Source organism: Stigmatopora nigra, chromosome 1 (genome assembly GCF_051989575.1).
Source record: "Stigmatopora nigra isolate UIUO_SnigA chromosome 1, RoL_Snig_1.1, whole genome shotgun sequence".
Lineage (NCBI taxonomy): Eukaryota > Metazoa > Chordata > Actinopteri > Syngnathiformes > Syngnathidae > Stigmatopora > Stigmatopora nigra.
In genome coordinates, this window is record NC_135508.1 from 2,374,597 (window position 1) to 2,401,824 (window position 27,228).

A 27,228-nucleotide genomic window follows, 5' to 3' on the forward strand; every position below is an offset into this window, starting at 1 on the left:
CGAGATACGAGTAAATTCGAGATACGAGTAAATTCGAGATACGGGTAAATTTGAGATGCAAGTAAATTTGAGATGCGAATAAATTTGACATACGAGCTCAGTCCTGCAATGCATTAAGCTCGTATCTCAAGGTATGACTGTTGTTAGATTAGACATGAATAAAGCTAATGTATAATACAAAAACAAAGAAAATAAATAAAAACATAGATAAGTTAAGTTAGCATAGCATTTGATGGGGCTAATATGAATAGATACAGTTGCCCATATAACTTATTTGGTAAGAACCTGAAATGAATAGTCATAATTAATACTAACCTTAACTGATCTTCCTTGACTTTAGCAGTTGTTTTGCTCAGCCTGGATTGGGTGCTTGATATGGTATGTTGCTGAGGGTTCTGGTTTCCGGGTTTAGTGCTGGAACTTCCACCAAAAGTCAGACCTGGAGTAAACATAGAGTTAATAACCAAAATAATATGGCTAATTCAATAGAGTTGGTATTGTGTGATTTTATGACAGATATATGAAGTCAGAAGGACTACAATGTGTTAAAATATTAAGTACAGTCTACTACAATAAAGTGCAAAAATACCTTTATTATTCTGTACTCGCTTTGGAGGAATATTGGCCACGCCCCTCATTCTCGTAAGAACATCTTCGGAAAGCTAAGCCAAAAGATGCAAAATTATTGTTAATTTGACAAAAAAATACGGTTACTCGGATGTTTGTACTGTTTAATATGTAAGTACTGTTGAATCAAGCTCTCAAAATTATATTCATGAGAGAGAGTTTAATATCTAAATATATACTGTTTTTAACAGTACTTAGATATTAAACAGTACTTAAATATTGAACTCTCTCTCATGAATCAACAGTAGATATTTAGATATTAAACTCTCGCTCATGAATATAATTTTGAGAGCTGATTTCAACAGTACTCGGATGTTAAACAGTACTCGGATCTTAAACAGTACTCAGATATTAAACAGTACTCAGATGTTAAACAGTACTCAGATGTTAAACAGTACTCAGATGTTAAGCAGTACTCAGATGTTAAGCAGTACTCCGATATTAAACAGTACTCCGATATTAAACAGTACTCCGATATTAAACAGTACTCCGATATTAAACAGTACTCCGATATTAAACAGTACTCCGATATTAAACAGTACTCCGATATTAAACAGTACTTAGAAATTTCATGTATACGTTTCTGGTCATAGGACAAATATATACATGGACGTTTCTGGTCATAGGACAAATATATACATGGAGTTATTTAGGGAATTATATTACTTTAACAGCAGGTTGTTTTGCGGATTTTAATGTGTTATTGGACTGTCTGAGAGTGTCTGATCTGGCAACCCTGCCAATGGTTATATCAACCATGGTTGTAATAATAAACGCTCGCAATAAATTAATATGAAATTTATATAATGTATCTTTGCTTTATGATGCATCGTATAGCAACAATTTAATCGTAAATCACTGATTAAAACCGGGGATTTGGGGAGATGCATCTCACTACGACGTAACCAAAATTATGCCAAATTCATCCATACATAACCTACACGTTTAATGTTGTATTTAAACTGATTATCAACATGAGTAGCGATAATTCATAATATTCCATCGGTCGGATGGCAATGACGGTCGTGTATCAACCTGCATCCCTTTGCATCCTCCATACATTATCCCGACCTGATTGAACACTTATTGTCCTTTTAAGAAAGTTTAAATAGACGACACAGTGTGTGTTAGCATGTTAGCGGCTAACACTTGTCACCGGGACGTATACACACTAAAGTTAGCATAGCCTATCAAATTAATGCTAGCTGAATTAGCATTACCTTGATTCCACGAAGAATTCTGACTCTGTCCTCGTCATCCATACCAAAAGAGACTTTTCTGGTCGTGCTTTCTCCCGATCCCATTCCGGTTCTACCGTGTTGTTATTCGAGATTATTTTGTAGAGCAAAATATTTATTTTCTTTTAACTTAATATTGTGTCCCTGCTCAATGACAGACTGCTTGACAGGAGGTATCGGGTTGCCAGTTTGGAATATCATCCGCTTTTCAAGTTTATCACGTGATTTTATTTTTTTATTGGTGTATTATTTATTCGTGTATTTGGGGTAGAAGGTTGTTTTAAACATTTTACAGATTCCGATTAATTTGTCGAAATGTTGGTCTGTATATTTTATATACTTCAAAATTTAAATACACATCCGGATTTTTACACTAACATGGCAACCGCGTTAGTATTGAAACGTAATAATAATTTAAAGTAATTCTATTTGAATGAAATTAAAATAATATTTCTGATATCAATCGCATTACATAAATATATTCTATATTTAATACTGGATTCAAAGATTTTATGACATTTCCATGTTTATTATAGTGACAAGAAAACACATAATCAAGACAATTCATTTATATATAAATACGTATCACAATTTAAATTCACATTCAAGTGTAAAAGAAAACAAAATAAACAAAGAATGATTTCCTTTTTGATAACAATCATCGTGTGGCATATCAGACATTTATTAATAACAGTTTTATGTTGCATTAACCAATAAAAACACCCAAAACAATTGACTGAATGAATAATGCCTTTGTAAACAGCCTATTTTTATTAAGATTAAAATACCCAATCTTCGTGTACTGTTATACTAATGTAACAAATGAATTAAAAGTGTATTTCTGTATGAATATATGAACATTTTGGAGTATTGCTTCAAACTAGACATTTAATAGTAAATATATGATGCAAATCCAGTATGGTTAGTTCAGGGGCAATATTAATAAACGGAAACCAGAAGCTCAGCAATACATTGATATAAGTAGAAGTCAAGAAGTAACCTCCAGTCTGGGAAAGTGTTATTAAAACGTGTCTTTTCAATTCTCCTGTCTTTAGTTTATCCTCAACTTCTTGCTCCTCCATTTTGGGGATGCCAGGTCAAAATAGATGCTGACTTCCGAGGGGAGTTTTCCTCAGTTAGTATCCACACATCGTTTTTTAGTATACAGTAATCCCTCGAATATCGCAGCTTCACTACATTACAGATTTTTTTCTGAAGGATTTTTTTTTAATTGTGAATTTGATAAAATGTGAAAATCCACGCTGAAACTCATAAGCAGAAGCCACTCCCACTGTCTTGCTACTAGGAAAATGGCGTAAAACAAAAACTCAGCACTGAATCATTTTTTGAAGTTCATAAAAATGTGAAAATTCACGCTGAAACTCGTAAGCAGAAGCCACGCCTGCTACTAGGCCTCAACTGAAGTAATAAATATATATATATATATATATATATATATATATATATATATATATATATATATATATATATATATATATATATATATATATATATATATATATATATATATATATATATATATATATATATATATATATATATATATATATATATATATATATATATATATATATATATATATATATATATATATATATTAAATAGGGGTGACTGTACCCCTATTTTTATAAGCATTTATTTTCTTAAAAGTCAATAGTTTTAGTATATATTTTTTTTCTCAGGAAAACAGAAACCCGAGCCGAACCCTAAGTAATGATGGACATTTTAAGGTACATGTGTTAAAGTGGCGGCTCGGGGGCCAAATCTGGCCCGCCGCATCATTTTGCGTGGCCCGGGAAAGTAAATCATGAGTGCCGACTTTCTGTTTTAGGATCAAATTAAAATGATGAGTATGGATGTATATTAAATTTCCGGATTTTCCACCTTTTTAAATCAATAATTTTATTTTTTTAATCCATTTTTTCTGTGTTTTTAGTTCAAAAATAATTTTGTAAAATCTAAAAATATATATAAAAAAATCTAAAAAAAACAATGTTTTAGATCCATAAAAAAACTGAATATTCAGGGATTTTAATCAAGTTTTTTTAATCCATTTATATAAAAAAAATCTAAATACTATATCTAAAATGGTCCGGCCCACATGAAATCGAGTTAACGCGACCCACGAACCAACCCGAGTCTGACACCCCTGTTTTAAGGGCTCGAACTCCTCGAAACTAAACACGGCGGACAATTTTAGATAGTATATTTTGATTCCTTTTATAAATAGTTTAAAAGCCCTGAATATTCAGTTTTTACAGATCTAAAACAATGTTTATTTGAGCTTTTTTTTCTTAGCAAGGGAAAATGTCTTCTCATCATTATGTTCCATATTAATGTGTAAAACAAACAATTTTTATATATTTTTAGATTTTACAAAATGATTTTTCAACTATAAACAGAAAAAAATATTAAAATAATTTCAATTATTGATTTAAAATGGGGAAAATCAGTAAATATAATATACATCTCTTCTTCTGTCCATCCTTAAAAGAAATCTCACAACCCACACTGCAGTGTAATCCAAGACTGTGGCGTTGTCGAATGGATACTAAAAGCTGGGTATACTGTCTCTTTAAATGCAACCTTAAACGTATAAAGATGCTCCCGTTGACCTTTAATACTATGAAAAATCAACGTACCACCCTCATAGTCCAACGCTACCTCAATCTTCACCGGCTGGACTTTCATTTCACGCAACACCACGTTAGACGAAGACTTACAAACCGTCAATTTTCCACTTTTCCACTGGAGGCGCCATGACACCGAGTTATGACCCAATCGGCTATGGTCACCACGGCGTGGAATACTTTTGTAACACACCCCCAGTGACCACATACTCTCAGGTCCGACTTCCACGACCCAAACATGCTCGCCATTGGAGAAACCTTCGTGGCACATGACCTGCGGGGCGCTGGTAAATCGTTCTTTATGGTCGGCGTACGTCTGCTTAACGTCGATGTATTTAACCGTACGCTGGTCTGCGCTTAGTTGCAAGTTGGGGTGAGTTGTGGAAGGGTTAAAGGTCAACTCCAAAGGGTTGAAGAGGATGCAGAGGAAATCAGCCAAGCGGCTCATTTCTGCTCGGAAGGCATCCGTTCGGAGGCCTTCTTGCATTTGTTTGGTGTTGAGTGGCGCTTTTGCGGGTATGTTGCAGGCAATTGTTACCGTGGCGGCCGTCCTAAGCCTCTCTTCGATTGATAGAAACCTAAGAAGAAGAAAATGTTCAATTAGGTATGTTAGCATGGGTATTTTGGGGAGGTGGAAGGAAATTGGAGTACCCGGAGATATGCCACGCAAGCCCAGATGAGAAAATATGCAAATTTCACACTGGGAGGAACCATCTGGGATTGAGTCCTCGACCCTAGAACTATGTGGGTGATGCGTTACCCACTTCTTCACCGGACCGCCAGCTTTAATTAGGTGAAGTTACTATTTATATATATATAATATATAAATTATATATATATTATATTATATTATATTATATTATATTATATTATATTATATTATATTATATTATATTATATTATATTATATTATATTATATTATATTATATTATATTATATTATATTATATTATATTATATTATATTATATTATATTATATTATATTATATTATATTATATTATATTATATTATATTATATTATATTATATTATATTATATTATATTATATTATATTATATTATATTATATTATATTATATTATATTATATTATATTATATTATATTATATTATATTATATTATATTATATTATATTATATTATATTATATTATATTATATTATATTATTATATATATTAATATTATATATTATATATTAATTATATATATTTTATATTAAAACTAACTGAACCCACACTGAAGAGAAAATATGCAAATGCCACACAGTGAGGACAAGTGAAGTTACTATTTTAATTTTTTTTATTTTATTTCAAATATCAAAACTAACTGAACCGCACATGAACATCACTTTTTTTTTTTTGGGTTAAATATGCCATAATATCAGAATTCTGTATTCACCATTCTTGTATTTTCAATACTATGTTTATGTATTTGGGGATTATTCTTTCATTTTATTCTCACTCAGTTCGCGGAGGGTCCTAGAGCCTATATTTCATTTTTTTTTAATAAATGGATTAAATGAACTGGATTAAAAACCCTGAATATTTTGTTTGTTTTATAAATCTAAAACAAAGTTTATTTTAGCTTTTTTAAATATATTTTTAGATTTTACAAAATTATTTTTGAACTAAAAACAGAAAAAAAAGATTAAAACATGACAATTTTGATCTAAAAGGGGGAAAATAAGGAAATTTAATATACATCTATACTCTTCATTTTAATTTGATCCTAAAACAGAAAATCAGCACTCAAGATTTCCTTTCTCGGGCCGCACAAAATGATGCGGTAGGCCAGATATGGCCCCCCGGGCCCCCGCTTTGATACCAGTGATTTAGGGTGTCCAATCAGCCTACCATGTAAGTTTTTCGGAATGTGGGAGGAAACTAGAGTGCCTGGAGAAAACCCACACAGGCAAAACATGCAAACTCCACACAAATGGACCAACAGGGATTCGAACTCTGGACCCCAGAACTGTGAGCCCAACGCGGAAACCACTAATCCACACTATGCTGTCCGCACTTTCTGATCAATATAATATTAATACAATGAATACATTAAAATGAATAAAAACTGAGAAATAATTTCCGCCAAATGACACTGGAATTTTTGTCAGTTTTTTGCCTTAAATTAAACGAGTGCCCCATAAATGATTAATTTTCAACTAAATTTACATTAAAATCTCCCAAGTTTGTTTGGTGGGGGTAATTCTAAAGAATAACTGGTAAATAAATGGGTGTAACCTTTATTTCGGTCGATTACATACTTGTTAATGAAGCTGCAAGATTCCGTCAAACTGAGGGCATCATTTGCACTTTCCAGAGCGTCCACTAGTAGCTGCTGTTGCTCCTCAAGTCCACCTACACCCGATTGCCAGGTGTTTTTACGTTGGGTTTGCTCGTCGTCCAGAAGTTTATGCAATCGCTCACGGTACCTGAACACACCACCAGAAGGAAAAAAATGATTCCAATTCATCTTATTAAGCGATAATAAATCGAAAAAATGCAATTTAACACATATTTACTCACATAGGGCGCACTTTAAAATCTAACATTTTCTACAAAATAGATGACTTAGCCAATCAGTGTGCACCAAATTCAAGATTCTGTAGATGTTGCTGTATGACGCTGATAGCTTGACTTTCTGGGTACATTGCTTGCTGACACGCTATATTTATATAGTGAAAAGGCGGACAATATTAGGCGTGAACAATGACGTTTTTGTCTGATTCCAGTGACCGAGACGATCCGGATTAGGGCTGAAATAGGTCAAACAAGCTTGGTTATACAAAAAAATGTACTTAAAAATACAGCATACACATTTTGGAATGATCAAAAAACCTCTAAAATACTGGAAAAACTTATAAAATGCTGGAAAAACTTATAAAATACTGGAAAAACTTCTAAAATACTGGAAAAACTTATAAAATACCGGAAAAACTTCTAAAATACTGGAAAAAACTTATAAAATACTGGAAAAACTACTAAAATACTGGAAAAAATATAAAATACTGGAAAAAATCATAAAATACTGGAAAAACTTCTAAAATACTGGAAAAACTTCTAATGTACTGGAAAAAACTAAAAAAAATACTGGAAAAACTACTAAAATACTGGAAAAAAATTATAAAATACTGGGAAAAACTTATAAAATACTGGAAAAACTTATAAAATACTGGAAAAACATCTAAAATACTGGAAAAACTTATAAAATACTGGAAAAACTTATAAAATACTGGCAAAACGTATAAAATACTGGAAAGACCTTATAAAATACTGGAAAAACTTATAAAATATTGGAAAAACTTATAAAATACTGGAAAAACTTATAAAATACTGGAAAAACTTCTAAAATACTGGCAAAACGTATAAAATACTGGAAAGACCTTATAAAATACTGGAAAAACTTATAAAATATAGGAAAAACTTATAAAATACTGGAAAAACTTATAAAATACTGGAAAAACTTCTAAAATACTGGAAAAACTTATAAAATACTGGAAAAACTTCTAAAATACTGGAAAAACTTCTAAAATACTGGAAAAACTTCTAAAATACTGGAAAAACTTCTAAAATACTGGAAAAACTTCTAAAATACTGGAAAAACTTCTAAAATACTGGAAAAACTTCTAAAATACTGGAAAAACTTCTAAAATACTGGAAAAACTCATAAAATACTGGAAAAACTTCTAAAATACGGGAAAAAAGTTGCCATGTATGATAGTCAGTGAGTCAGTTTACTTGTTTTTTTAGGGTTTTTTGCAGGATTAAATTTTTTACTATTTATTGTTAAGAAGACGCATAAAATATTGATCAAAATGAAGCAAAATTTTGTTAAATTGGTGCTTTTTTTTGCCAAAGAAGAACATTTTTGGGGATATGCAATTAGATTAGTATGCAAATAAGGTCAACAACTATGTATACACATATATATAGAATTGTACTAAATACACACCATATACAGTGAAAATCAAAGAAAAATATTAAATTTTGCAACTAAAAATTAAGGTTGTTTGCGCATATAAGTCTGTCGATATTTGAGTTTTAATTTTAGCGCATTTTTAGTGCGTTTTAGTGCATTTTACAGTGTGAGAATTTGGCAATGGAAAATAACAAACATGATATGAGAAGTATAAAATGCTGATGGATGTTTTAGAACAAAAGAAGACACGCATTTCTTTCTCCGATAGTCATCATGTGATCTGGTTCTTCTGGTTTCATTGTGCTTTGCAATAATAAGGGTTGTGATGATAGGACATAACATGCTCGGAATCATACTTTCCCAACCATTATTGAGCCAATGTGTACTAAACAGTATTATTTTCCACACCACTTACAAGATCACAGCATGTAGATAAACTGGTTGGTATGGAAATTTGCTACTGTAATTTATCGGAACAGGATTATTTGTCTATATATGTCTATATATATTTAAAAAAATAAAAATAAATAAAATAAAAAAAATATATATACATAAATAAAACTACAACAAAAAAATATATGTTATTTAATTCTGGTGTATATATATATATATATATATATATATATATATATATATATATATATATATATATATATATATATATATATATATATATATATATATATATATATATATATATATATATATATATATACTAGTTTATATATAAATATATATAAAAAAAATTAATAATAATATTTTATATATATATATATATATATATATATATATATATATATATATATATATATATATATATATATATATATATATATATATATATATATATATATATATATATATATATATATATATATATATATATATATATATATAAAATATTATTATTAATTTTTTTTTATATATATTTATATATAAACTAGTTGGTATGGAAATTTGCTACTGCAATTTATCGGAACAGCATTAATTATGTCTATATATATATTAAAAAAATAAAAATAAATAAAATAAAATATATATATATATATATATATACATAAATAAAACATTTAAAAATAGATATTTTATTTAAATCTGGTATATATATATATATATATATATATATATATATATATATATATATATATATATATATATATATATATATATATATATATATATATATATATATAATATATATATATGTATATATATATATATATATATATATATATATATATATATATATATATATATATATATATATATATATATATATATATATATATATATATATATATATATATATATATATATATATATATATATATATATATATATATATATATATATATATATATATATATATATATATATATATATATATATATATATATATATATATATATATATATATATATATATATATATATATATATATATATATATATATATATATATATATATATATATATATATATATATATATATATATATATATATATATATATATAAATGTCATTTCAATCTGGTGTATTTATGTATATATATGAAAACAAAAAATAAACATTACAAATAAAATATGTCAAATAAATCTGGTGTATTTATGTATAGATATAAACACATACACATACACCAGATTTAAATGACATATGTTGTTTATTTCTTATTTTATTTTCTATTTTCGAAATGAATAGTTTATTTTGCCACATATTGTTGGAAATTGCATTTCCCATCTCGTTTTCTGAACTTTTTTTTACCCTCACTTGTGTCACAGGGGGTGCTGGAGACGATCCCAGCTGACTAAGATAACACCCTGAATTGGTGGCCAACCAATCAAAGGGTACAATAAGACAAACAACCAATCACTTTTGGCAATTTTGGAGTGTCCAATCAGCCTAACAAGCATGCCTTTGAAATATGGAAGGAAAACGGAGTACCCAGAGGAAACCCACGCAAGCCCAGGGAGAACATGCAAACCTCACACAATGATAACCGACCGGGAATCGAACCTCACACAATGAAAACTGACCGGGAATCGAACCTGCCTTCATTATTTTGAGGTCGATGCCCTAACCACTCATCCCTATTGTTGTAAATATGCAAAAAAAAGTGTGTTTTTTTTTTGTCTGCAGCATTACCCGTCAATCAGTTCAGCCATGACATCCACGGTGGTGACCGCCTTGTTGACCAGTTTGTCTCCAACAGTTTCGGAGAGTCCTTGCTCTTCCTTCACCCTCTCCACCAAAAAGTTGGTCATCTGCAACCTGTTGGAAACCACCTGCAAATGCACAAATATGATCTATATGTCATTCACTTGATGCAGAAACAACACAAAAACTTTGTATTGATTGGCATACAATGAATAAGATGGAATGATTTCAAGTCACATGACTGTTGCCTCATTTTTTTTCATTAGCAGATAGCTGTACTGTCTTAGAAAAGTGTACTTGACCGCTAAAATTGTGTTTTTATTGTACTGTCCAGATTCTAAAACACAGAGAATACAATAATAATAGCATAAATAGTATTGTGTAGTATTGTATAGTGTATTATAGTATTGTATAATAAACGTTTCATCGTACATTATTATACCATATAGTAAATATCGTATTGTAAATTTTGTATAGTAAATATCATATCGAATAGTAAGTCTTGTATTGTAAATTTTGTATCGTAAATATATCGTATAGTACATTTTGTATAGTAAATATATCGTATAGTAAATTTTGTATAGTAAATATCATATCGAATAGTAAGTCTTGTATTGTAAATTTTGTATCGTAAATATATCGTATAGTACATTTTGTATAGTAAATATATCGTATAGTAAATTTTGTCTAGTAAATATCGGATAGTAAATATCGGATAGTAAATATCGTATAGTAAATATCGGATAGTAAATATCGGATAGTAAATATCGGATAGTAAATATCGGATAGTAAATATCGGATAGTAAATATCGGATAGTAAATATCGGATAGTAAATATCGGATAGTAAATATCGGATAGTAAATATCGTATAGTAAATATCGTATAGTAAATATCGGATAGTAAATATCGTATAGTAAATATCGTATAGTAAATATCGTATAGTAAATATCGTATAGTAAATATCGTATAGTAAATATCGTATAGTAAATATCGTATAGTAAATATCGTATAGTAAATATCGGATAGTAAATATCGTATAGTAAATATCGGATAGTAAATATCGGATAGTAAATATCGGATAGTAAATATCGGATAGTAAATATCGGATAGTAAATATCGGATAGTAAATATAGAATAGTAAATATCGGATAGTAAATATCGGCTAGTAAATATCGGCTAGTAAATATCAGATAGCAAATATTGTAAAGTAAATATCGTATACGAAATATCGTACAGCAAATATCGGACAGTGAATATCGTACAGTAAATATCGTACTGTAAATATTTTACAGAAAATATTGTACAGTAAATATCGTACAGTAAATATTGAACAGTTAATACACTATCGTAAATTTTGTATAGTAAATATCGTATGGAGTATCGTATAGTAAATATTGGATGTTAAATATCATATTGTAAATATAGTATTGAAAATGTTGTATCCTAAATACTGGATTGTAAATAATGTATAGTAAATATCGAATGGTATATATCAAATGGTAAATGTCATATCATGAATATAATATCACAAATGTCGTATCATTTATATCGTATTGTAAATTCCGTATCCCAAATATCGTTTTGCAAACTTTGTATCGTAAATACTGGATTGCAAATATTAAATATCATATAGTAAATATAGTATCATAGTACAGTAGTAGGATAAACATAATAACTAGTCAGTAGCGCATAGCATGGAATAATAATTACAAAATAATTAGTGCTATTATAAATGCTACCGTACAGATACTTCCCTCAGGGTACTGTTATGTTGTAGATATAATGTACGAATAATTATTTCGTATAGTAAATATCGGATAGTAAATATCGTATAGTAAATATCGTATAGTAAATATCGTATAGTAAATATCGTACAGTAAATATCGAATAGTAAATATCGTATAGTAAATATCGTATAGTAAATATCGAATGGTAAATATCGTATGGTAAATATCGTATGGTAAATATCGTATGGTAAATATCGTATGGTAAATATCGTATGGTAAATATCGTATGGTAAATATCGTATGGTAAATATCGTATGGTAAATATCGTATGGTAAATATCGTATGGTAAATATCGTATGGTAAATATCGTATGGTAAATATCGTATGGTAAATATCGTATAGTACATATCGTATAGTAAATATCGTATAGTAAATATCGTATAGTAAATATCGTATAGTAAATATCGTATAGTAAATATCGTATAGTAAATATCGTACAGTAAATATCGTACAGTAAATATCGTACAGTAAATATCTTATAGTAAGTATTGTACAGTAAACATTGCATAGTAAATACCGTATCATAAATTTCGTATGGTAAACATCATACTGTAAGTATATTATAGTAAATATTGGATGTTAATTATTGAAAATTTTGTATTCTAAATACTGTATTGTAAATATTGTAATATAGTAAATATCGTATCGTATGGTAAATACTGTAATATAGTAAACATCGTATCGTATGGTAAATATCGATGGAAACATCATATTGCAATTATCGCATTGTAAATTTCATATCCAAAATAACGTATCATAAAGATTGTATCATAAATACTGGATAAATATAGTAACTAGTCAGTAGAGCATAGTAGTATTGAATAATAATTACAAAATAATTAGTGCTATTAAAAATGCTACCTATACATACTTCCCTCAGGGTACTATTATGTTGTAGATATAATGTACAAATAATTATTATTTCATAATATTACACTCACATTAATAAATACTCAATTAATAAATATTCAAATAAGCATCATTTTAGAATGACAAAACCACTTTTAAGCAAATTATCCACAAACATACAAACAAATACGACGTTTTCCTACCTTACTGCGGACCTCCAAAGCCCTCCTCATCTCCCCCTCCGCAACACTAAAGGTATTGTAGTATTGTATCGTATAGTAAACGTTGCATTATTATACCATATGGTAAATATTGTATTTTAAATTTTGTATAGTAAATATCATATCGTATAATAAATTTTGTATAGTAAATATCATATCGTATAATAAATATTGTATTGTAAATTTTGTATTGTACATTTTGTATTGTAAATTCAGTAAATATATCGTATAGTAAATATCGGATTGTAAATATTGTATAGTAAATCTCGGATTGTAAATATTGTATAATAAATATCGTATAGTAAATATCGTATAGTAAATATCGTATAGTAAATATTGTATAGTAAATATCGTATAGTACATATCGTTTAGTAAATATCGTATAGTAAATATCGTATAGTAAATATCGTATAGTAAATATCGTATAGTAAATATCGTATAGTAAGTATCGTATAGTAAATATCGTATAGTAAATATCGTATAGTAAATATCGTATAGTAAATATCGTATAGTAAATATCGTATAGTACATATCGTATAGTACATATCGTACAGTAAATATCGTACAGTAAATATCGTACAGTAAATATCGTATAGTAAATATCGTATAGTAAATATCGTATAGTAAATATCGTATAGTAAATATCGTATAGTAAATATCGTATAGTAAATATCGTACAGTAAATGTCGAACAGTAAATATCGTACAGTAAATATCTTACAGTAAATATCTTACAGTAAAAATTGTACAGTAAACATTGTATAGTAAATACCGTATCATAAATTTCGTATGGTAAACATCGTGCTGTAAGTATATTATAGTAAATATTGGATGTTAATTATTGAAAATTTTGTATTCTAAATACTGTATTGTAAATATTGTAATATAGTAAATATCGTATCGTATGGTAAATATCGTATGGTAAATATCGATGGAAACATCATATTGCAATTATCGCATTCTAAATTTCATATCCAAAATAACGTATCATAAAGATTGTATCATAAATACTGGATAAATATAGTAACTAGTCAGTAGAGCATAGTAGTATTGAATAATATTTACAAAATAATTTGTGTTATTAAAAATGCTACCTATACATACTTCCCTCAGGGTACTATTATGTTGTAGATATAATGTACAAATAATTATTATTTCATAATATTACACTCACATTAATAAATAGTCAATTAATAAATATTCAAATAAGCATCATTTTAGAATGACAAAACCACTTTTAAGCAAATTATCCACACACATACAAACAAAAACAAAGTTTTCCTACCTTACTGCGGACCTCCAAAGCCCTCCTCATCTCCCCCTCTGCAACACTAAAGGTCAAAAGGTCATGGTTCTGATGCCGACCCTCCATAAAACACTTGGAGCACAACAAGGTCATATCAGTCGAACAAAAGTACACAAGCGGACTCCGATGTACGTTGCACTCCTTCCCCGTCTCCTTCTCAGACGATTGGTCGCCAGGGATTTCCGTCAACTCCTTGTCCATCATCGCCGGCGGCGGAGGAGACCGATCGGGGTCGGAATTGGACGCGATAAAACCATTAATGATACTTCCCAGTTTAAAGTTCTTCTGTAGGGATTGAGCACCCTCAAATTCCACTCGGCATTCTGGACATTGTAGTTTTTTATCGTTGTTTTCGATGATTTTGAAAATGCAAATTTGGCAGTAGTTGTGGCCGCAAGGGAGAACTACAGGGTCCAAAAAAAGTTGAAGACAGATTGGACAACTTAGTTCTTCTCGCATAGAAAAATTCATGATGAAGGATTATGGATCATTGGATGATGAGATGTGGCTTCTGTGGCTCCGAGATGGAAAATGAAAGGAAAGCGACAAACGTTGGCTTGTTGTATGATTGACGGCACGTGCACATGCGCGTCAAGAGGAACGACATTCCTTTTTTGAGCAGGTGAAAAAAAAGAAAAACAAACACTCTGTGAGGTGTGTTGACGGTAATAATATGACATGCATTGTTTTTTGCAGGGTAGTTTGAGCATGTTGGATCCAGTTGGCCATGATATAATATTTAGATTTTTTTTTTATACATAAATGGATTAAAAGAACTGGATTAAAAGCCCTGGATATTTAGGTTTTTATAGATTTAAATCAATGTTTATTTTAGCTATTTTTAATATATATTTTTAGATTTTACAAAAATGATTTTTGAACTGAAAACACAGAAGAAATTGATTGAAAAAGGGCAATTATTAAAAGGGGGAAATCAGGAAATGTAATATACATCTAAACTATTCATTTTAATTTGATCCTAAAACAGTGGAGAGCAATATGCAACCATCAAAAGAGCCATACCCACCCAGCAAAAGAGCCACACACGGCTCTTGAGCCATCTGCACCAATCAAAAGAGCCACATACGACTCTTGAGCCATATGAACCCGTCAAAAGACCCTTGTACGGCTCCCGAGCCATATGAACCCATCAAAAGAGCCATGTGTGGCTCCTGAGCCATATGCACATATCAAAAGAGCTTTGTATGACTCCTGAGCCATATGCACCCATCAAAAGAGCCACATATGGCTCCCGAGCGATATGCACCAATCAAAAGAGCCACATACGGCTCCCGAGCCATATGCACTCATCAAAAGAGCCACTTACGGCTCTCAAACTATACACACCCATCAAAAGAGCCATGTACAACTCCCGAGCCAGGTGCACCCACCCATCAAAAGAGCTGCATACGGCCCCTGAGCCATATGCACCAAATGAGCCATGTACGACTCCCAAGCTATATGCAGCCTTCAAAAGAGCCACATATGACTCCCAAGCTATACGCACCCTTCAAAGGAGCCATGTACGACTACTGAGCCATACGCACCCATCAACAGAGCCATGTATGACTCCGAGCCATACGCACCCATCAAAAGAGCCAAATACGACTCCTGAGCCATTTGAACCCATCAAAAGAGCCAAATACGACTCCCGAACCATATACAACCATCAAAAGAGCTGCATACGGCTCCTGAACCATAGATTCCCTACCCCTGAACTAAAGGATACATCATTAATTCATTCATTTATCGTCACAAGGCTCGCGGGGGTGCCTACCCCGGCTAACCACAGATAGAACACAACCTGAATCGATGACCAGCCAATGGTAGGCCACAATGGGAAATGAAATAGCCAGGGGTAATTTAAAGTTTTCGACCAGCTAGCCTAGCATGTTTTTTGCGATGTGGGACAAAAAACAGAGCACCCAGAGAAAACCCACGCAAAACATGACAAGGAGCCACCTGGGATCGAACCCTCGACCTCAGAACCGTGAGGTCGACGTTCAAAACACTTTAAATAGTCAATATTTTAATTGCGAAATGATGTTTGAAGTGATCACGTTGGACGAACGCTTCACACGGTTGTTTTGGGGCGGATTGTAAATGTGGGAACTTGCTTTGGTATACACAGTGCGAATGAGTCATAATGTGGGTAAACACTACAGGGTGAAATACTTCCCGTTTTCACCTGAAAGACTGTCAACAAGCAACTGTCAGCTGACTTGTTGCACAGAAATGATAGCATCAAAATAGAAAAAAGAAGAAAATAATACATCTTGTTTTGTTCAGAAGAAGAACAAGAACTTCATGTTATTGATCCCGCCTTCATTTCTTGTTGTGTTCATTATTCATTTACGTAAACAGAGATTCTATATTTAGTGCCCAAGTGAAGTTGTTGTTTATTACTTATCTATGTTGATGAGTACTTATTTTGTATGTTGATTGCTAGTTATTTTATATATTGACTATTTAGTTACTTATAGATTATTTATTATTATTTATTGATTTATCAGTTCATGTTTGTTTGTTGTTGTTATTTGGGCACTTTCCTACTTATTTATGTTGTTGAATATTACTTATTTATTATTTTGACTACTTATTTATTTATTATTTCTCAGTTCATGTGCTCGTTTGTTGTTGTTGTTGTTGTTATTTGGGCACTTTCCTACTTATTTATTATGTTGACTACTTATTTATTATGTTGACTACTTATTTATTATGTTGACTACTTATTTATTATGTTGACTAGTTTTTTATTGATAAGTTATCTATTTGTGTGTTTGTTTGTTGTTGTTGTTTGTGCACTTCCCTACTTATTTGTGTTGTTGACTACTAAATGTAAACTACTTTTTTAGTTACCACTTACTTATTATTTATGTTTCAGTTGTTTTTATTTGGGCACTTTCCTTCTTATTTATGTTGTTGACTATTATTTATTATGTTGACTACTTATTTATTGATTATTTATCAGTTCATGTGCTTTTGTTGTTGTTGTTATTTGGGCACTTTCCTACTTATTTATGTTGTTGAATATTACTTATTTATTATGTTGACTACTTATTTATTTATTATTTCTCAGTTCATGTGCTCGTTTGTTGTTGTTGTTTGTGTACTTCCCTACTTATTTATGTTGACTACTAATAATGTAAACAAATTTTTTATTCACCACTTATTTATTATTTATCTGTTTGTGTTGTTTTTATTTGTGCACGTTCCTACTTATTTATGTTGTTGACTACTACCTTTTTACTATTATGTTGACTACTTTTTATTTAGTACTTATTTATTGATTATTTATCTGTTTGTGTGTTTGTTTTTTGTTGTTATTTTTGTACTTCCCTACGTATGTATGTTGTCGACTACTACTTATAATGTTGACTATGTTTTTATTTACTACTTATTTATGTTTTTGTGTTATTTTGTTGTTGTACTTTGTGTATTTTCCTACTTATTTATGTTTTTGTGTTATTTTGTTGTTGTACTTTGTGTATTTTCCTACTTATTTATGTTTGTGTTATTTTGTTGTTATTTGTGTATTTTCCTACTTATTTATGTTGTTGACTACTTATTATGTTGACTATGTTTTTATTTACTACCTATTTATGTTTTTGACTACTTATTATGTTGACATTTTTTATTTACTACTTATTCATGTTGTTGACTAATACTTATTTATTATGTTGACTATGTTTTTATTTCGTACTTATTTATTGATTATTTAATCGTAATTATTATAGAATTCACTTAAATTTAATTAATACTCAGTTAATTCTAAAAAGAAGCTCACAGGTTGTTTTTTTTCAGATTAAGATACGTAATGGAATCTGGCATCATGCATTTTTTCTTCAGGTCACACAAGTCCCACAGAATGTTGATATTCTAGTTTAAGATTTTCTTTTTTCAACTAATACTTTCTGACAGATAAAAGTCAAATCTTATCATCTTTGCTTCATCAAACATTTAACCTGTCCTTAACATAAAATTATTGCGAGGGCAAATCTTGATGCCGCCAACTGACAAATGTTTTCCCACGGGCAATAAAAACAACCTAAAAGAATAGTTTTAAGTTAGGTTATTGCAAAAAACTGTATAAAAATAGTTTTTGCATGGCAACATGCTCATAAAGTAATAAACTAATTTAAATGAACTTGGATTATGATGCAGACACACTCAAAAATAAGTTTAATCTAACCTTACACTAAACTTAATTCTAATTTTGTTTAAAATTTTGATACCTTTCTTGTCCCGGGTTGGCTCTTTAAGCCCCGCCTCCACCCAGAGTCTCGTATCTCAAGATAAATATCTGCTCAAAATGTTACTTGTATCTCAAGATAAATATTTGCTCAAAATTTTACTTTTATCTTAAGATAAATATCTGATCAAAATTTTACTCGTATCTCAAATTGCTCGTATGTCGAGGCACTCGTATGTTGAAGTACCACTGTATCAGATCCAAAATGATCCGGCCCACATGAAATGGAGTTGACGTTAAAGCGGCCCGCGAACCAACCTGAAATTTGACGCATTTGCTCTAAGCCACTGGTGTCAAAGTGGCGGCCCGGGGGCAAAATCTGGCTCGCCGCATCATTTTGTGTGGTCCGAGAAAGTAAATCATGAGTGCCGACTTTTTGTTATAGGATCAAATTAAAATAAAGAGTATAGATGTATATTAAATTTCCTGATTTTCCCCCTTTTAAATCAATAATTGTCATTTTTTAATCATTTTTTTCAGTTTTTAGTTCAAAAATCATTTTGTATAACCAAAAAATATATGAAAAAAGCTAAAATAAACATTGTTTTACATCTACAAAAAAACGGAATATTCAGGGCTTTTAATCCAGTTCTTTTAATTACATTTACAAAAAAATATCTAAATATTATATCCAAAATAGTCCGGCCCACATGAAATCAAGTTGACATTAAAGCAGCCTGCGAAGCAGTCTGACACCCTTGTTCTAGACCTACAACCAAAAAGGAGCTCAAACAAGAATAAAACCCACCATTGAGTTGACCCTAGCACATTCTCAACTCACTTTTTAAACACGGTTACTTCACCCTACCGGCAAATTACCATCACAACATAGTTTGTATAGACCAGGGGGTGTCAAACATGCGGCCCCCGGGCCGGATCCGGCCCGTCTGGTGGTTTGGTACGGCCCGGGGAAGAAAGCTGCATTGTATAAAAGAAATATGAATTTTCTTTAAAATGTGTAGTTCTTGTATTATCCGCTAGGGGGCGCAGTGTTTAGTACGTGCAGACAACATGAATTGGCATTTATTTTTGTTCTTATGTTATTCTCTTGTTCATAATATATTGTTCATAATGTAAAAGGAACATTATTTTAATAAACCTTTTGATAATTTACTCGTTCTTTGCACTAATTATTAGTATTAGTGACTAATACAAAGGTAAAAAAGTGGGCTTATTGTTAGTTCTATGTCATTTTGCAATGAGTTTACTGGTCCGGCCCGCTTGATCTCAAATTAAGCCGTATTCGGCTCACAGACCAAAGGGAGTTTGACACCCCTGGTATAGACGATACCTCACAAAAAATAAAATGAATAATGTGGTGTTGTACTAGAGGAGGGCTCAAAACTACAACAAGAAGAAGCGGGGTGGAGGGACCAGAACATGTTTCGGAGAAAAATCTGGAACCAATAAACTCGGGGGAAGCTTCCACAACGAAACCTAAACGTCACCAACGTCTGATTTGATTGGCTATCCCGAGACACCTTATTCCTTTGATCACAGTACTCGATAGTTTAAGTTTCCCGTTGTAGGAATCCAAAGAAAAAAAACAGTAAGACCTACTCACCAACCAAGCAGTGAATCAGATGGGCGGACCCGGACCGCTAAAAAACACATGGATGTCTCCTCCCTTTTCTGTAAAAAAGTTAGATTCCAGTTTCTGTTGGATCAGATGCAGCTTGAGGAGCAAGCAGACATGACGGCCATTGTGGAAGAACACCCGTGGCCTCCCCGGAGTGAAGATGCAGAAGAAAAATGGCGGTAAATCGTAGCTAAAAGTTCCTGAACAAAAAAAAAACAAAGTTTGAGACGAAACGTAAGGATTTTGGATGAAAAAACTACAAAAATGAGGGACGAGGACCAAACTAGCGCTAATCCTTTAGCGGTTTCCAATCAGGACAAGTCCGGGAAACAGATGTCCAACACTTGTCCTGTCCTAGTGGCGACTCCTGGATTCCGTAGACGGAAACGGCACCCCGTCACACCTGAATCGGACGACTTGTCCTCAGTCCCACTAATGGACAACGAGCTTAAGGACGAAATCCAGATCGAGACATCAACAGGAACCAAGAAACTGAAAAAATGTCCTCAAATTCCGCAAACGTCTCCAAGGAGTTCCTTATCTCCAGTTCTGGGTTCGAACCCTGGACCGTCGTCTCCTCTGGAGGATCCACATGGACAACGTGATATCGCTAATATCCGTGAGAGACAGAGGACGCAATCTCTCAACGATGCTTTTGCGTCTTTACGTCAAATTATTCCAACGTTGCCTTCGGATAAACTCAGTAAAATTCAGACTCTTAAATTAGCATCACGTTATATTGATTTTCTGTATCAGGTGTTGCAAAGTGATGAGATGGATTCAAAGAGTAATGGATGCAACTATTTGGCTCAAGAAAGGTTAAGTTATGCTTTCTCAGTTTGGAGGATGGAAGGGGCTTGGTCCGCCATGTCTGCTGGACATTAGTTTCATTTTTAATTTAATTTTTTTATGAAAATTTGTCATTATTTTTAACTTACAAGTCTCAGGTAATGTCATTGGATCGTCTTATTGGTCAAGGAAAGACTGTGACTTTTGATTAAGAACAAGAATGCTAATTTTATGCTAGTTTTTCCACTACTTTTGGAACAAAAAGGTACAATTCCGGAATAAGAAGGGTTGGTATTGAAGTATACCTGTCAACTTTTAGGTTTTTTTCATATATTTTATACTTTTTTGGTCATTTCAAAGTGTGGAGGACAAATAAGGACTTTTGTACTGAAAAAAAAGTAAGTTTTTTGTAAAAATGATCTGTTTTTAGGCATTTTGGCTCAAATCTGGGTCCTCTCGGTCACTAAAACGTCATTATCGATTGCTAATGTTGTCATTTCCACATTTTTACTTGATAAATATAGCGTGTCAGCAAGCAATGTACCCTGAAAGTCAAGTTGTCAGTGTCAAACAGTGACATCTACAGAATCTTGAATGTATTACATACAAAAGCGCCCTATGTGAGGAAATATTGTACATATTATTGTACATTATCGCTTAATAAGGGAATTGCAATCATTAATAATGGGAGTAATTAGCCGAAGTTGACAGGTATGCTAAAAGTTGTATCTTTCGCATACAAAGTATTTTTCTACGATTAAAAATAAATCTTACTATTGGTTATGGTCATATTTTGTGGCCCCATTTGTCATCCAATTGTAGTAATAATGTTCTTGGCATGTATTTTTTAATTGGCAGTAAAAAATGTATATATATGTATATATCAGTTTGTTTATTTGGGGGTACAAATGACCTGACAAAATGGCTGCCATTGTAAAAAGTGTCATTTTTTATATAAACATTATTTTGTACATGATCAGAGAACTGCATTTTACTTCTAATACTATACGAAGATTGTATTTTCTTCTTTAGCATTATTTTTTGAGGTTGCCATATCCAAATATAACAATATCAACTTTATGAGATTTTTAACTATATTTTATTTTTTGATTTTAGCAACTTTTTCCTAAAAAATGAAGACATTTTAGAAGTTTTAAAGCCGAAAAAGTCCAGTAAAATATTCGTCGCATTCGACTTTTGTTTACATTCAAACAGCTGTTTTCTAGAGCTTGATTATTTTCTTCAAGATGGCAGCACTACACGTTATAAACATTCTTTTTTTGCTTCTACGGGACATCGCTAACTTCAAAACGTAGCATAGCATTTGTGCTATTTAAGCCTAATTTTTGAAAAATCTGGACTTTGAGCAACCATCTTTGATTTGAACATTTACACTGTTGTTTTTAACCATTAGCGCTAAGCTAACATTGTGCTAATGTGTGTTTATGACGGGCAAACTTCTCTAACTTCAAAACGTAGCATAGCATTTTTGCGATTTAGGCCTAATTTTCGCAAAAATCTGGACTTTGAGCAGCCATCTTGGATTTGAATGTCATTTACACTGTTGTTTTTAACCTTTAGCGCTAAGCTTACATTGTGCTAATGTATGTTTTTGACAGGCAAACATCGCTAACTTCAAAACGTAGCATAGCATTTTTGCTATTTAAGCCTAATTGTCATAAAAATCTGGTTTTGGAGCAACCATTTTTGATTTGTTATGTCATTTACACTTGTTTTTAACCATTAGCGCTCAGCTAACATTGAGCTAATGTGTGTTTTTGACAGGCAAACGTCTCTAACTACAAAACATAGCATATTATTTTTGCTATTTAAGCCTAATTTTCACAAAAATCTAGACATTGCAGCCACCATTTTTGATTTGCTATGTCATTTACACTTGTTTTTAACCATTAGCGCTAAGCTAACTTGTGCTCATGTGTTTTTGACAGGCAAAATCATCTTTTATAACTCAGTTTAAAGCAAGTGTGGCGAATAAATTAAACACAAATAACAAAAATTTGAAAATGTGTAATCAGAAGGATAAAAAATACTTATATCTATATAATAATCTTATTTTTTCAATAGAAATTATGTATTTTGAATTAACCCTGATAAATTTGAGTGTGTTTTAAGAGTATAAATCTTTAAAAAAAAACATAAAACGAGGCACAACATATAGAAAACATGATAAGAAGCAAAAAAGCTGCATTAATTTTGTCCAAGAGCCACATACGGCTCGAAAGCCACCCCTGGTTTAAAAAGCTAGATTTCAGGCTGTTTTTTTGCTCATTATCAACAAGCGCGTGGAAAAAAAGTCCGCACTGCCGCCTGCCAGTCTTCGGTCGAGTTCTTGCGTGTGTTCTTGTGCCAAAAAAAAAAACCCTTGCAACCGCTTGCAAATTCTTTCCTCTCAAAATGTGCTTGCTTTGCACAAAAAAGTGCGCGATACAGTCGCGGCAAAGCTGACGTTGAAGACTAATGAAAACAAACGGCTTTTAAAAAAAATGAAGAAAAAAAACGATGAATCATGTGCGGTGGCATCAAAGGGAAAAGGTCTATGCGGGGGCTAGTCGGGGCCCTCCCACTGGGCCCCTAAAAACCACAAAAAAATAGGGAGGAAGTGCAATCTGATTTATGAAGAGCACATATATAGGTGTAATAATCGACCTCCTGCCTTCATCTAAACCAGGGGTGTCCAAACGGGGTTTTTTCAACTAGAAAAATCAAAGGTCGGGAAAGGTGGACGGGAAATGTGAGGGTGGAAATTGGTAGGGGGGGAATGTTTTTTTTAGGTCTTTAGGTAAAAAAAAAATGGGATAGGTATAGTTATCTTAAAAATAAATAAAGGTTATTGGGCGGCACGGTGGTAAAGTGGTTAGGATGTTGGTATCGCAGTTCTGGGGTCGAGAGTTTGGTTGGGTGTTCTCATTGGGGCTTGTGTGGGTTTTCTTTGGGTACACTGTTTACTTCCACAGACGGGGTCAGAAATTGAATGAAAACTGTTATTAAATAGTTTTATGCAATTTATAAGATTCATTTATGTGGTCACATAATATAATATAAAATGTAATCTAATCTTTAATCTAAAATATAATATAATAATTTAAACTCGAATTTCTAATCTAAAATATATTATAATAATTTATACTCTAATCTGTAATGTAATATCTAATCTAGTTTCTAATCTAATCTTTATTCTAATGTCTAATCTATAACAGTCTCTAATATGTCTTTTCTAATCTCTAATCTAATCTAATATAATCAAATTTAATCCAATCTAATCAAATCTAATATAATCCAATATAATATAATCCAATCCAATTTAATCTATTCCAATTTAATCTATTCCAATCTAATCTAATACTATTTAATCTAATCAAATCTAATCTAATACCATTTAATCTAATCAAATCTAATCTAATCAAATCCAATCTAATCCAATCCAATATAATCCAATTTAATCTAATCCAATCCAATTTAATCCAATTTAATCTAATCCAATCCAATCTAATGTAATTTAATCCAATCTAATGTAATCCAATCTAATCTAATGTAATTCAATCCATTCTAATGTAATTCAATCTAATCCAATGTAATCCAATCTAATGCAATGTAATCCTATCCAATCTATTGTTATCCAATCTAATCTAATGTAATCCAATCTAATTTAATGAAATCCAATCCAATATCTAATCTCATTTTACATAATCTATATATATATTTATATCTCATTGTATTTACGTAATACCAATAGAGACATTCTCTATTCTTTTCAACATATAACAGCAAAATCGTCATTTTCCGAAAGTATTTCTTTTTTTTAATCAGGAGGAAAAGACAAAAAGTACAAAATAGAAAATCTTTCTATACACATGGTAAGAAACTGGAAGAAAATACTATAACACATACAGTAAAGGTCATTAGAAAAGAAGAGCATTAAATCCATTTCGACAGTATTACTGCAAGTCCAGTTAGTTAAGAAGAACTACCAATACACATCCACCTACTCACACGGCTGATGTGTATTTTGGTCTTTGGGAATTATATTTACAGTGTTTTTTTGTGTGTTTTTTTTACCTTTAATACACTTAACCTCCGCAAAAAAAGGTAGTTAAGAAGAGGAAAGCCGTACTGGCCTTTGCATAAGACAACAAACGTGCCATTTGTGTTATTATGATCATAACAGATCACCCATAACAGTATTAAAAGTTCAGTATGCGTATACACACATACAAATATACACACACACACATCCACATACATTTTACTTCATGGATACTTCACATACAGACTCACCGTGTTTTCTATAAATGAATAAAACCTTGTAATAATAACGGTTTTTGGTCATTGGTCATTAGGTATATCATTCAATTTTTTTAAGACTGAAAATGAATCTTGTCCTGACTTGAGCTACATTTACACTGCATGATTCAAGTGATACTAAAACTAAAAAAATAAAGCTATGGAATGAGATGTTTTCACATCAGAATTGGATTCAATAGGAAATGTAGATTAGAAATATGACATCATGGGATGGTTAAGTTTTACAGTACAGTGGTACTTCGACATATGAGTGGCCTGATTTACGAGCAATTTGAGATACGAGTAAAATTTCGGGCAAATATTTGTCTTGAGATACGAGACAAATTTTGAGCAAATATTTGTCTTGAGATACGAGAAAAAATTTGAGCAAATATTTGTCTTGATAGGAAACAAATTTTGAGCAAACATTTGTCTTGGGATACGAGTGAAATTTGAAGCAAATATTTGTCTAGAGATACGAGTGAAATTTTGATCAAATATTTGTCTAGATATACGAGTAAAATTTGGAGCAAATACTTGTCTTGAGATACGAGTGAAGTTTTGAGCACATATTTGTTTTGAGATAAGAGTAAAATTTTGAGCAAATATTGGTCTTGAGATACGAGTAAAAGTTTGAGCAAATATTTGTCTTGAGGTACGAGTAAAATTTTGAGCAAATATTTGTCTTGAGATACGAGTGAAATTTGGAACTATTTGTCTTGAGATACGAATACAATTTTGAGCAAATATTGATCTTGAGATACGAGTCAAATTTTGAGCAACTATATGTCTTGAGATACACGTACAATTTTGAGCAAATATTGATCTTGAGATATTAGTCAAATTTTGAGCAAATATTTGTCTGGAGATACGAGTGAAATTTGGAGCAAATATTTGTCTGGAGATACGAGTAAAATGTTGAGCAATTATTTGTCTTGAAATACGAGTGAAAATTTGAGCAACTAGTTATCTGTTACTTTGTTACTAGAAAGCGAATTAAAACAAATAAAAATGTTTTTCCAATCCAGTATCCTGTTTTGGGTGTTTTTTCAGATGTTTGGAACAAATTAATTCGTTTTTAGTTCATTTCAATCTTTGAGTTACAAGAAAATTGACATACGAGCTCAGTCCCGGGCCGAATTAAGCTCGTATCTCGAGGTACCACTCTATTTGGGTTGGTATTAGCGGGCGTAAAGAGGTCTTAAGACATGGCAGGTTGAAGATAAATGCATATAGCGTTCTATAATATGGTAAAAAACAAAAAACGAGTGAGTGCGAATGTTGGGTTTTAAGAAAAAAACATATTTAACCCAAGTTTTGCAAATTCTTACACTTCACATTAAGGAATGAACAGTGCAATGAAGCATTCAGGAGGACCTTAGCCATTGGTCTTGTGTCTTCATACTCCCCTAGTGGTCAAACTGTATTTAGAACATTTGCAGAGCTGCCAAACGTCAAAATTCAGATTTAGTCGTAAAATAATAGGCTTTTTTTCTTAGATATATTGGTATAATCATTTGTTTCAGATGTTTCAGACACATTATTTTCTGTATGA

General features: G+C 31.2%; 3 protein-coding genes across 4 annotated transcripts in view; 1 reads left to right on the forward strand and 2 right to left on the reverse strand.

Moving 5' to 3' along the window:
* Window positions 1–2,047, reverse strand: part of chchd6a (coiled-coil-helix-coiled-coil-helix domain containing 6a) — a 38,193-nt gene extending 36,146 nt beyond the window's left edge. The window contains exons 1-4 of one of the 2 annotated variants that reach the window (XM_077731329.1): window positions 2,008–2,043; window positions 1,848–1,941; window positions 590–662; window positions 316–439 (exon numbers count right to left, since the gene is read on the reverse strand). In XM_077731329.1, coding sequence (XP_077587455.1) covers window positions 316–439; window positions 590–662; window positions 1,848–1,931 — 281 coding nt within the window. In that variant the 5' untranslated portion in view covers window positions 1,932–1,941; window positions 2,008–2,043. Of the gene's footprint in view, window positions 1–315; window positions 440–589; window positions 663–1,847 lie in introns of both variants that reach the window. The other variant, XM_077731318.1, reaches the window with a different exon arrangement.
* Window positions 2,048–4,367: 2,320 nt separating this feature from the next.
* On the reverse strand, window positions 4,368–15,307 carry LOC144205024 (E3 ubiquitin-protein ligase TRIM39). Its single transcript, XM_077729057.1, has 4 exons — window positions 14,731–15,307; window positions 10,577–10,716; window positions 6,781–6,948; window positions 4,368–5,094 (listed from the first exon to the last, which is right to left on the reverse strand). The coding sequence occupies exons 1-4, from the start codon at window positions 15,220–15,222 to the stop codon at window positions 4,386–4,388; spliced, it is 1,509 nt and encodes a 502-aa protein (XP_077585183.1). The 5' UTR covers window positions 15,223–15,307; the 3' UTR covers window positions 4,368–4,385.
* A 5,474-nt stretch (window positions 15,308–20,781) lies between these two features.
* LOC144200661 (heart- and neural crest derivatives-expressed protein 2-like) lies at window positions 20,782–21,712 on the forward strand. The gene has a single exon (XM_077722911.1). It carries the CDS (start codon window positions 20,847–20,849, stop codon window positions 21,465–21,467), a length of 621 nt encoding a protein of 206 aa, XP_077579037.1. The 5' UTR covers window positions 20,782–20,846; the 3' UTR covers window positions 21,468–21,712.
* Window positions 21,713–27,228: the final 5,516 nt, after the last annotated feature.

What these genes read in the sequence shown, in the direction of transcription:
- LOC144205024 (XM_077729057.1), bottom strand. Translation starts at nt 15,222, where the DNA reads ATGAATTTTTCTATGCGAGAAGAACTAAGTTGTCCAATCTGTCTTCAA. An exon ending in CTTTGGAGGTCCGCAGTAAG is followed by an intron (nt 10,717 to 14,730) that starts GTAGGAAAACTT and finishes GTGCATTTGCAG; the next exon opens with GTGGTTTCCAACAGGTTGCA. An exon ending in ATGGCTGAACTGATTGACGG is followed by an intron (nt 6,949 to 10,576) that starts GTAATGCTGCAG and finishes TGGTGTGTTCAG; the next exon opens with GTACCGTGAGCGATTGCATA.
- LOC144200661 (XM_077722911.1), top strand. Translation starts at nt 20,847, where the DNA reads ATGAGGGACGAGGACCAAACTAGCGCTAATCCTTTAGCGGTTTCCAAT.